Source organism: Pseudophryne corroboree, chromosome 7, assembly GCF_028390025.1.
Source record: "Pseudophryne corroboree isolate aPseCor3 chromosome 7, aPseCor3.hap2, whole genome shotgun sequence".
NCBI classification, from domain to species: domain Eukaryota; kingdom Metazoa; phylum Chordata; class Amphibia; order Anura; family Myobatrachidae; genus Pseudophryne; species Pseudophryne corroboree.
This window is the reverse complement of record NC_086450.1, coordinates 180,937,273-180,950,108: the sequence shown is the minus strand read 5'-3', so window position 1 is coordinate 180,950,108 and position 12,836 is coordinate 180,937,273. Positions and strand designations below refer to the sequence as shown.

The 12,836-nt window shown below is 46.0% G+C and overlaps 1 protein-coding gene across 1 annotated transcript; it reads right to left on the bottom strand.

The window, feature by feature from the left end:
• Positions 1–1,660: 1,660 nt before the first annotated feature.
• LOC134943492 (putative nuclease HARBI1) lies at positions 1,661–9,872 on the bottom strand. The gene is made up of 4 exons (XM_063932310.1): positions 9,148–9,872; positions 8,692–9,064; positions 8,360–8,381; positions 1,661–1,800 (listed from the first exon to the last, which is right to left on the bottom strand). Exons 1-3 carry the CDS (start codon positions 9,731–9,733, stop codon positions 8,378–8,380), a joined length of 963 nt encoding a protein of 320 aa, XP_063788380.1. The 5' UTR covers positions 9,734–9,872; the 3' UTR covers positions 1,661–1,800; positions 8,360–8,377.
• Between the last annotated feature and the right edge of the window lie 2,964 nt (positions 9,873–12,836).

The window sequence follows — 12,836 nt, the reverse complement described above, 5'->3', positions numbered from 1 at the left end:
TTAATAACTTAATCACATTACTTATTATCCAAGCAAGGCACAAAGCACACTTAAATGCAGGCATGTCCAAACTGCTGGCCTCCAGCTGTTGTGAAACTACATATACCAGCATGCCTTGACACAGTTTTGTGGTCAGAGAATGCCAAAGCTGTGTCAGGGCATGCTGGGATGTGTAGTTTTTATCCAGCTGGAGGGCCGCAGTTTGGACAGGCCTGCTTTAATGCCTAAGTGACTACATCATGGCTGCTTTAAGGATAAATCAGTAGCATAACAACACACAAGCCTGCTCAGCAATGTTTTTTTTTTTTAAACAAGAAAGTGTACCACACCATGGGGTACATTTACTACTACGGGACTTCAATTTAAGATGCGAAGTTGACCATAGCAACCAATCAAATTAAACATGTTATCTTGTAAAAGTGGCCATAAAAACTTCAAATATAATCTTATTGGTTGCTATGGGCAACATCCCATGTTAAAGAGAACTACCATCTTAGTAAATGTAACACCATGTTGGCATTCATTCACATCTGTAGTGAAGAGAATTAAATTTCAGGAGGTTTGGTCCTGCATCATCACACTGCATATCAACATCTTCAGAAGGACTACATATCCTAGCATGCCCACAATCCCTGAAAACCGCCTTTACTAAATAAGGTCAAACAGGTTGTGAAAAATACAATAAGCATTTTGTGAGTGTAACTTTCACACCACAAATCATTGTGTTGTTCGGCTGGCTAACAAAGTGAAGCATGTGATTTGAAAGTGCAAACATTATGAATACACAGGCACAAGTGTAAAAGACTAACAACATACTAAACTCCACTCAGGTAGAAATGTTATGCAGAAAACTGAGCACATATTAAACCATGTTGTCCTGGCAACCCTGTCAAACTAATGAGTGTCGACCTAGAGTGGACACACAAAACATTGCACACATAAACACTACATATAATGATACTCACAAAAATTACAATGCAACATGAACACCATCAATAATAACTCAAAATGTTTTCCATGCTAGCTGATTTTCAACAGTACAACAGTGCATGTTTTTACATTGTAAGTGTAAGTAGGTAATATTTATGTTAGAAATGTTAAAACACTTACTTTCCTCAGCAACATTCTGTTCACCACTGAGACCATCAGGGGCTTCTTCTGCCCATTCACTGGGTGGTGAAGGCAGCTGGATGGGGGAAGGAGGAGGGATGGGGGAAGGAGGAGGGATGGGGGAAGGAGTCTGGATGGGTGAAGGAGGAGGGATTGGGGAAGGAGGAGAGATGGGGTAAGGAGGAGGGATTGGGGATGTAATTTCTGAGGGTGGGTCTGATTGAGATGGCGAGGGGGGCGGAGAGAATGTTAGTTCAATAGAGGGTGAGGGGGGCTGAGAAGGGGAGTTGGAAGTAGAAGGAGAAGGGGACTGGGAAGGAGGAGAAGGGGGCACAGAAAGAGAAGGAGAGGTGGGCTGAGAAGGGGAGTGGAAAGGGGAGGGGGCCTGGGAAGCTGAGGGGGCCGGTGAAGCTGAGGGGGACTGGGAAGCTGAGGGGGCTTGGGAAGGTGAGGGGGACTGTGAAGCTGAGGGGGACTGGGAAGGTGAGGGGGACTGGGAAGGGGAGGGGGAGTGAGAAGGGGAGGGGGATTGAGAAGGGGAGGGGGAGTGAGAAGGGTAGGGGGAGTGAGAAGGGGAGGGGGATTGAGAAAGGGAGGGGGAGTGAGAAGGGGAGGGGGAGTGAGAAGGGGAGGGGGGCTGAGAAGGGGCCTGATGTTGCCTCCCTGCATCTGGTTGCCGTTGTGGTCGTCCTATAATGATATATGTGTTATATTTTAGATTGCATGTTAAATTTCAGAAACACCATTTGTCAATTACACTGTTCTGTCCCATGTAAAAGACACAGGGTTTTTTGTTTTTTTTATTATTATGATTTTTCTAACTCTTCATGTTGGCCACAGCAACCAAAATGATTCTACTAAACTTTTTTGATGCTCATTACTGAATCTATTCCATTGAGTCATATTGATTGGTATAGGCAACATCACCAGATCACTATTCAAGCCACCTTATTATATAGACACCACTGATCAAGTTATTTGGTACAGTTTCCAGCCTGGGTATTAATTCTGGACAACATGCACTTGTTTTGAATCACTTTGCTACAGACAGTACTGTTTGCTCTAACCACACACACTGTCATATTTATTAAATTTGTTCAGTCAGTGTTGCAATTACAGACTACCACTTAGTGTAAATTTGCAAAATTTATGCTAATAATCTCTGTTATGTATTGTAACTTACTGCGTGCACGCATTTCCCGGATTTGCTGGCGGATCTCCGCCAACAGTTCAGGAGTCCTCCTGCGGAGATCACTCCATCTCCTCTCGAGTTGGATGATGGTCCGCCTGCTGCGGACGCGAGACCGCAGTAGGTGGCGGACCTCCGCGTAGGCCTCGCGCTTAACCCGATTTGGGATAAAGCGCCCAACGCGGCCTACGCGGCGGTCCATCACCGCAACCAGGACGCGGAGCTCCCGCCTGGTGAAAGGTGCTGCACGCATCATGGCAATGGCGTTTTTCTTATTTGGGCATATATTTATAGTGTGTGTTAGCATGTGATTTGTCTAAAATCTATGCCGTCATTTCAATTAACTTTATTGATCTTTGCAATGCTGTGAAGAGCACAGTGGTCATTTCGCTCGAGCGGAAATACGCAGTCGCGGAAGAGAAAAAAGAAAAAAATAATTTAACACACAATCAACTAAAAATAAGAATTTACTTACCGATAATTCTATTTCTCGGAGTCCGTAGTGGATGCTGGGGTTCCTGAAAGGACCATGGGGAATAGCGGCTCCGCAGGAGACAGGGCACAAAAAGTAAAGCTTTAGGATCAGATGGTGTGCACTGGCTCCTCCCCCTATGACCCTCCTCCAAGCCTCAGTTAGGTACTGTGCCCGGACGAGCGTACACAATAAGGAAGGATTTATGAATCCCGGGTAAGACTCATACCAGCCACACCAATCACACTGTACAACCTGTGATCTGAACCCAGTTAACAGTATGATAACAGCGGAGCCTCTGAAAAGATGGCTCACAACAATAATAACCCGATTTTTGTAACTATGTACAAGTAATGCAGATAATCCGCACTTGGGATGGGCGCCCAGCATCCACTACGGACTCCGAGAAATAGAATTATCGGTAAGTAAATTCTTATTTTCTCTATCGTCCTAGTGGATGCTGGGGTTCCTGAAAGGACCATGGGGATTATACCAAAGCTCCCAAATGGGCGGGAGAGTGCGGATGACTCTGCAGCACCGAATGAGAGAACTCCAGGTCCTCCTTAGCCAGGGTATCAAATTTGTAGGATTTTACAAACGTGTTTGCCCCTGACTAAATAGCCGCTCGGCAAAGTTGTAAAGCCGAGACCCCTCGGGCAGCCGCCCAAGATGAGCCCACCTTCCTTGTGGAATGGGCATTTACATATTTTGGCTGTGGCAGGCCTGCCACAGAATGTGCAAGCTGAATTGTATTACACATCCAACTAGCAAAAGTCTGCTTAAAAGCAAGAGCACCCAGTTTGTTGGGTGCATACAGGATAACAGCAAGTCAGTTTTCCTGACTCCAGCCGTCCTGGAACCTATATTTTCAGGGCCCTGACCACATCTAGCAACTTGGAGTCCTCCAAGTCCCTAGTAGGCGCAAGATACCACAATAAGCTGGTTCAGGTGAAACACTGACACCACCTTAGGGAGAGAACTGGGGACGAGTCCGCAGCTCTGCCCTGTCCGAATGGACAAACAGATATGGGCTTTTTTGAGAAAAAAACCACCAATTTGACACTCGCCTGGTCCAGGCCAGGTCCAAGAGCATGTTCACTTTTCATGTGAGATGCTTCAAATCCACAGATTTGACTGGTTTTAAACCAATGTGTTTTGAGGAATCCCAGAACTACGTTGAGATCCCACAGTGCCACTGGAGGCACAAAAGGGGGTTGTATATGCAATACTCCCTTGACAAACTTCTGGACTTCAGGAACTGAAGCCAATTCTTTCTGGAAGAAAAATCGACAGGGCCGAAATTTGAACCTTAATGGACCCCAATTTGAGGCCCATAGACACTCCTGTTTGCAAGAAATGCAGGAATCGACCGAGTTGAAATTTCTTCGTGGGGCCTTCCTGGCCTCACACCACGCAACATATTTTCGCCACATGTGGTGATAATGTTGTGCGGTCACCTCCTTTCTGGCTTTGACCAGGGTAGGAATGACCTCTTCCTGAATGCCTTTTCCCTTAGGATCCGGCGTTCCACCGCCATGCCGTCAAACGCAGCTGCGGTAAGTCTTGGAACAGACATGGTACTTGCTGAAACAAGTCCCTTCTTAGCGGCAGAGGCCATAAGTCCTCTGTGAGCATCTCTTGAAGTTCGGGGTACCAAGTCCTTCTTGGCCAATCCGGAGCCATGAGTATAGTTCTTACTCCTCTACGTCTTATAATTCTCAGTACCTTAGGTATGAAAAGCAGAGGATGGAACACATACACCGACTGGTACACCCACGGTGTTACCAGAACGTCCACAGCTATTGCCTGAGGGTCTCTTAACCTGGCGCAATACCTGTCCCGTTTTTTGTTCAGACGGGACGCCATCATGTCCACCTTTGGTAATTCCCAACGGTTTACAATTATGTGGAAAACTTCCCCATGAAGTTCCCACTCTGCCGGGTGGAGGTCGTGCCTACTGAGGAAGTCTGCTTCCCAGTTTCCATTCCCGGAATGAAACACTGCTGACAGTGCTATCACATGATTTTCCGCCCAGCGAAAAGTCCTTGTAGTTTTTGCCACTGCCCTCCTGCTTCTTGTGCCGCCCCGTCTATTTACGTGGGCGACTGCCGTGATGTTTTATCCCACTGGATCAATACCGGCTGACCTTGAAGCAGAGGTCTTGCTAAGCTTAGAGCATTATAAATTTACCCTTAGCTATATTTATGTGGAGAAAAATCTCCAGACTTGATCACACTCCCTGGAAATTTTTTCCTTGTGTGACTGCTCCCCAGCCTCTCGGGCTGGCCTCCGTGGTCACCAACAGCCAAAACTGAATGCCGAATCTGCGGCCCTCTAGAAGATGAGCACTCTGTAACCACCACAGGAGAGACACCCTTGTCCTTGGATATAGGGTTATCCGCTGATGCATCTGAAGATGCGATCCGGACCATTTGTCCAGCAGATCCCACTGAAAAGTTCTTGCATGAAATCTGCCGACTGGAATTGCTTCGAAGGAAGTCACCATTTTTTTACCATGGCCCTTGTGCAATGATGCACTGATTTTAGGAGGTTCCTGACTAGCTCGGATAACTCCCTGGCTTTCTCTTCCGGGAGAAACACCTTTTTCTGGACTGTGTCCAGAATCATCCCTAAGCACAGGAGACTTGTTGTCGGGATCAGCTGCGATTTTGGAATCTTTAGAATCCACCCCTGCTGTTGTAACAGTATCCGAGATAGTGCTACTCCGACCTCCAACTGTTCCCTGGACTTTGCCCTTATCAGGAGATCGTCCAAGTAAGGGATAATTAAGACGCCTTTTCTTCGAAGAAGAACCATCATTTCGGCCATTACCTTGGTAAAGACCCGGGGTGCCGTAGACAATCCAAACGGCAGCGTCTGAAACTGATAGTGACAGTTCTGTATCACGAACCTGAGGTACCCTTAGTAATAAGGGCAAATTTGGGACATGGAGGTAAGCATCCCTGATGTCTCGGGACACCAGATAGTCCCCTTCTTCCCGGTTCGTTATCACTGCTCTGAGTGACTCCATCTTGATTTGAACCTTTGTAAGTGTTCAAATTTTTTTAGATTTAGAATAGGTCTCACCTAGCCTTCTGGCTTCAGTACCACAATATAGTGTGGAATAATACCCCTTTTCTTGTTGTAGGAGGGGTAATTTAATTATCACCTGCTGGGAATACAGCTCGTGAATTTTTTCCCATACTGCCTCCTTGTCGGAGGGAGACCTTGGTAAAGCAGCCTTCAGGAGCCTGCGCAGGGGAAACGTCTCGACATTCCAAACTGTACCCCTGGGATACTACTTGTAGGATCCAGGGGTCCTATACGGTCTCAGCGTCATGCTGAGAGCTTGTCAGAAGCGGTGGAACGCTTCTGTTCCTGGGAATGGGCTGCCTGCTGCAGTCTTCTTCCCTTTCCTCTATCCCTGGGCAGATATGACTCTTATAGGGACGAAAGGACTGAAGCTGAAAAGACGGTGTCTTTTTCTGCAGAGATGTGACTTAGGGTAAAAACGGTGGATTTTCCAGCAGTTGCCGTGGCCACCAGGTCCGATGGACCGACCCCAAATAACTCCTCTTCCTTTATACGGCAATACACCTTTGTGCCGTTTGGAATCTGCATCACCTGACCACTGTCGTGTCCATAAACATCTTCTGGCAGATATGGACATCGCACTTACTCTTGATGCCAGAGTGCAAATATCCCTCTGTGCATCTCGCATATATAGAGATACATCCTTTAAATGCTCTATAGTCAATAAAATACTGTCCCTGTCAAGGGTATCAATATTTTTAGTCAGGGAATCCGACCAAGCCACCCCAGCTCTGCACATCCAGGCTGAGGCGATCGCTGGTCGCAGTATAACACCAGTATGTGTGTATATACTTTTTATGATATTTTTCCAGCCTCCTGTCAGCTGGCTCCTTGAGGACGGCCTTATCTATAGACGGTACCGCCACTTGTTCTGATAAGCGTGTGAGCGCCTTATCCACCCTAAGGGGTGTTTCCCAACGCGCCCTAACTTCTGGCGGGAAAGGGTATACCGCCCATATTTTCTATCGGGGGGAACCCACGCATCATCACACACTTCATTTAATTTATCTGATTCAGGAAAAACTACGGTAGTTTTTTCACATCCCACATAATACCCTCTTTTGTGGTACTTGTAGTATCAGAAATATGTAACACCTCCTTCATTGCCCTTAACGTGTGGCCCTAATAAGGAATACGTTTGTTTATTCACCGTCGACACTGGATTCAGTGTCCCTGTCTGTGTCTGTGTCGACCGACTAAAGTAAACGGGCGTTTTAAAACCCCTGACGGTGTTTTTGAGACGTCTGGACCGGTACTAATTGTTTGTCGGCCGTCTCATGTCGTCAACCGACCTTGGCGCGTGTTGACATTATCACGTAATTCCCTAAATAAGCCATCCATTCCGGTGTCGACTCCCTAGAGAGTGACATCACCATTACAGGCAATTGCTCCGCCTCCTCACCAACATCGTCCTCATACATGTCGACACACACGTACCGACACACAGCACACACACAGGGAATGCTCTGATAGAGGACAGGACCTACTAGCCCTTTGGAGAGACAGAGGGAGAGTTTGCCAGCACACACCAAAAACGCTATAATTATATAGGGACAACCTTATATAAGTGTTTTCCCTTATAGCATCTTTTTTATATATTTCTAACGCCAAATTAGTGCCCCCCCTCTCTGTTTTAACCCTGTTTCTGTAGTGCAGTGCAGGGGAGAGCCTGGGAGCCTTCCCTCCAGCCTTTCTGTGAGGGAAAATGGCGCTGTGTGCTGAGGAGATAGGCCCCGCCCCTTTTTCGGCGGCCTCGTCTCCCGCTCTTAACGGATTCTGGCAGGGGTTAAATATCTCCATATAGCCCCCGGAGGCTATATGTGAGGTATTTTTAGCCAAAAAAGGTTTTCATTTGCCTCCCAGGGCGCCCCCCTCCCAGCGCCCTGCACCCTCAGTGACTGCCGTGTGAAGTGTGCTGAGAGGAAAATGGCGCACAGCTGCAGTGCTGTGCGCTACCTTAAGAAGACTGAGGAGTCTTCTGCCGCCGATTCTGGACCTCTTCTCGTTTCAGCATCTGCAAGGGGGCCGGCGGCGAGGCTCCGGTGACCATCCAGGCTGTACCTGTGATCGTCCCTCTGGAGCTAATGTCCAGTAGCCAAGAAGCCAATCCATCCTGCACGCAGGTGAGTTCACTTCTTCTCCCCTAAGTCCCTCGTTGCAGTGATCCTGTTGCCAGCAGGACTCACTGTAAAATAAAAAACCTAAGCTAAACTTTTCTAAGCAGCTCTTTAGGAGAGCCACCTAGATTGCACCCTTCTCGGCCGGGCACAAAAATCTAACTGAGGCTTGGAGGAGGGTCATAGGGGGAGGAGCCAGTGCACACCATCTGATCCTAAAGCTTTACTTTTTGTGCCCTGTCTCCTGCGGAGCCGCTATTCCCCATGGTCCTTTCAGGAACCCCAGCATCCACTAGGACGATAGAGAAACACCCACACAAACACAGACACACACACACACACTTTTTTAATAAATTGTAAAAATATCTGTGTACTCACCACAGTTTGTGTGATAATTCAGCTGGACAGTCACAAAGTGGTCAACATTCAGTTTCATTTGTTTGTGTTTTTTTAAAAAAAAAACAGGATTTTATGAAAGAAAACAAATAAGGACACTATTTAGCAAAATCACATTATTAGATTCGAAAATAACACATTGTAAGCTTAACCTGTTTACGGTTATTTTTGAAAAACATAATTAGAGATTCCCACACACCAGAATAATTACACAATGACCTTACAATAGCAAGCCAAATTTCTGCGTTACTAAATGAGCATAAGCATACTGTGTTTTTGATTAATTTCAAAAAGTAAATAAAAAAACACTATACCTGAAATATTCTTCAACAATGCTTGCCCTGACTTGGCTTCCCCTCCGTGTAACACTCCCCCCACCGAAGCGACGGACAACCCCTGGCTCCTCATCAGGCAATTCCTCTGTCTGAGGAAGCTCTACGCTACTCCTTACCGCGATGTTATGTAGTATAGCGCACAGGACCACTAGTTTACTTGCCATCTCCGGCGAATACATGATGTCGCCACCAGTGCGGTGGAGCACACGAAACCGGCCTTTAAGGACCCCAATTGTGCGCTCCACCAGCTGTCTAGTGGCAGTAAGCGCGGAGTTAAATGCCGTCTGTGGTCCTGGCCTGGGATTACGGTAAGGAGTCATGAGCCAGGGGGTGCAAGGATATCCACGGTCTCCTGTTTGAGGAGAAGTAAAAATTAGAAAGAGTATATTCCTAAAATTGATTAAAAATGGCAGGAAATTATGTTGGCCAACTCACCCAATAACCACATGTCTGCTCGTTGACTTGATCTTAATCTGTGCCATATCCCTGATTGTCTAATGACATAAGCATCATGCGAGTTTCCGGGAAACTTGGCATTCAGGGAAAGGATCTGGAGGGATGGCCCACAAACAACCATTACATTCAGAGAATGAAACAGTTTCCTGTTTCTATAAATTTCTTCATTATGTCTTGGGGGCACAATAGCTACATGTGTGCCATCCACAACCCCAATAACATGTGGGAAGCGACTACCACCTTCCTCAAATTGCCGCTTCACCACATCTAGGGCACCAACATCCAAAGGCATAGCAATAAATTGCTTAACCCGCTTTATGAAAGCCTGGCTGACACGCCGCAGGACCTTACTGAACTGGCCCTGCGACATGCCAACCAGGTCTCCAACAACATGTTGAAAAGACCCTGTGGCCAAAAAATGTAACACAGCAAGGAATTGTGTCAATGGTGGTATTGCTGTAGGATACCGAATTGAAGACTCCAGATCACTCTCTATTATGGAGAGAGTGTCTAGGATTAGATGTGGTGGCAGCCTGTATCTACGCACAACAACATCATCTGGCATCCCAAAAAGTAGGACACGGGTGCGGAAAATTGGTGTCCTAGCACGCCTCCGTTGCCTTGGTTGATGAGGAGCCGGTTGTGGTTGTGGGGCTGGCGGTTGGGGTGGGAGTGCTGCCGTGGGTTGGGGTGGGAGGGCTTCTGCTGCCACAAACACTGACATCACACACTTTAAAAAAATTAAAAAGATATGTTGAATAAGACAAATGCAATCCAAAAAAAAATAAAAACGGGGTGTCAACTTACTGCCGGAGCATACGACATTTTTTCTGGGTTCAATTCCGGAACAAAATGAAATTGAGACAAAAAAGGAAAAACACAAATTAAAAGTGTGAAACTTACATAGTTTTTTCTAAAAAAAATAAAAATATGTCAACCAACAATACAGACACATAATAAGAGCATCAAAGACATAACAAACACCTAAGTATAAATAACGATAAATAGGTTCGACATCTAAAATAGATTCAAAATAAAATTTTGCCCTTTAGTAGCTAGTACAGGCAAGAACAGCACTACTTTGCAGAACAATCCTGGGAAAAATTATTTAATTTATTATAAAGATGGATGACAAACATAAGCAAAACACTTTGAACAAACACAAACAGCCACAAACACAGGCCAAGGGGACTTACCTGCTCCTCCGAAAACAACAGTAAATTAGTGTTTTTGGGCACACTAAACAACACAACCAAAAAGGGGATAAATCTCCCAAAATAAGACACCTACAAGAGACCAAAAATGACAGTAAGCACACATAGAGCCCATTAACACAAACAGCCACAAACACACGCCAAGGGGACTTACCTGCTCCTCCGAAAACAACAGTAAATTAGTGTTTTTGGGCACACTAAACAACACAACCAAAAAGGGGATAAATCTCCCAAAATAAGACACCTACAAGAGACCAAAAATGACAGTAAGCACACATAGAGCCCATTAACACAAACAGCCACAAACACACGCCAAGGGGACTTACCTGCTCCTCCGAAAACAACAGTAAATTAGTGTTATTGGGCACACTAAACAACACAACCAAAAAGGGGATAAATCTCCCAAAATAAGACACCTACAAGAGACCAAAAATGACAGTAAGCACACATAGAGCCCATTAACACAAACAGCCACAAACACACGCCAAGGGGACTTACCTGCTCCTCCGAAAACAACAGTAAATTAGTGTTTTTGGGCACACTAAACAACACAACCAAAAAGGGGATAAATCTCCCAAAATAAGACACCTACAAGAGACCAAAAATGACAGTAAGAACAACATTTTTACATTAGTCCACAAAACAGAAACACTAAAGCACAGGTTTAGTGTTATAAATTTACATTCAAAATCTAGATTAACAACATTTAATATTTAATAAACAAAAAAAAAATTGCTACAACAAACAGTTGCATTTAACAACAAGACGAATGCACGAATATTCACAAACGGAATTTCGCAAAAAGTATGCACTACTGTCTATATGCTAAACGCGAACAAACGTCAAAATGTATGCTTGACAATTACTCACTCAGAAAAGAACAATAGCACCTTCACGCACGGGCCAACAAACTCCAAACTGCAACATCCAAAATACTACAAACTCCAAACTACCAACACTCACAGCGTGCAAACTAGGCCCTTAAATAAGCAGTGCAATCATTAGCAAGATTACCATACTGTACACCTGTGTGAATGAACGCGCCGCACGTAGGTATAAATAGGCACACACCTGGGCGTACACACGTCATCTCCAACATGGCTTCTCGTGAGGAATTAGCAGCAGAGATGGACCGCATTGCACAGCAGCAGATGGCATTGGCGAAAAAACGCCTCGAGTGCCAGAAACGGATGTTGGAATATGCCTCTGCGGATTCTGAACAGGCAGGACCTAGTACTCTGCAAATGTCAGCTTCTGAGCCCCAACAATTGAGTGGGGATACCCTGCCACACACACATACTGGCCAAACTGAGGAGGAATCAGCATTAGCCACACAAACACAACAGACAGAAGCTGCTAGTGAGGAGGAAGATGGTGAGGAGCAACAGGAAGAAACCTCACAGGCTACCTCCAGACGTAAGAAAAGACAGCCAGCATTCACTAAGAGGGAGTTGCGTGTCTTGGTCACGCAGGCCATGTCCAAAGTACATAGAGGCCCCAAAAACATGGGTGCTGCTACAAAAGATCGCATCTGGAGGGACATCACACATTCTGTGAATGAAGTTGGCTCTGTCGTCAGAACATCGCAGGAAGTTAGACGACGGTAAGTGCATCTTGCCAGTCCTTTTTCTGTGCTAAGTTGACTTAAAAATGTAGTGACATGTGATGTTATGTATAGCAAACAGAAGCAGAACATGTGTCCTAGATATTTACATACATAAATAATAAGACTCTACTTTGCCCCTCTTTCACAATACATATGTAGGTGGGCCGACTTCAAATCCCGCCTGAAGGCAAAGAGGTCTGCGGAGTGGAATGCCTCAAGGGCTACAGGGGGAGGACCATCTGTCGCTGTGGAGTTTACAGACTTGGAGGAGATGGCGATGGCCTGTGTCAGTTATGAGGAGGGCCAAGGGGTGTCTAATATGGACATGGACCTGCCTGAGATCCTGACGGACATGACTTGCCAGGTAAGTTTACACATGTATTTGTCTGCAATTTAAACTGTATTTATAAAATAAAATCTAATTTTTTATTGTACTCTTTTCCCACACATTCTTCTATTTTCTTGCCACAAAACACAGCACAGGGGGATGATCAGTTTGAGTCACAGGAGGGTTATGTGGCTGAGGCTGAGGTGGAGGGACCTAGTGGGTCTGCCAGTGTGGGGCCACAAATCCCACCTCTGCAGGTTCCTACTGGCCCCCCCACCCAACCCTCTGCTATCCCGGAGATCCTGCTTGAAATCGCTAGGTATGGTGAGAGCCTAAATGCGTTTCAAGACGGGGTCCTCCGGGAGGTAAGCCAGATAGCTGTCCGTCTCACTGAGCACCGAACCAGTGTTGAGCAAGGTGTTGCTCAACTCTGCCAAGGTCTGGCAGAGATCAGGCAGGGCCAAGAACAACTTGCCTCCTCATTCCAAAGCCTTGCAAATAACATCTTGCAAGGGCTCCA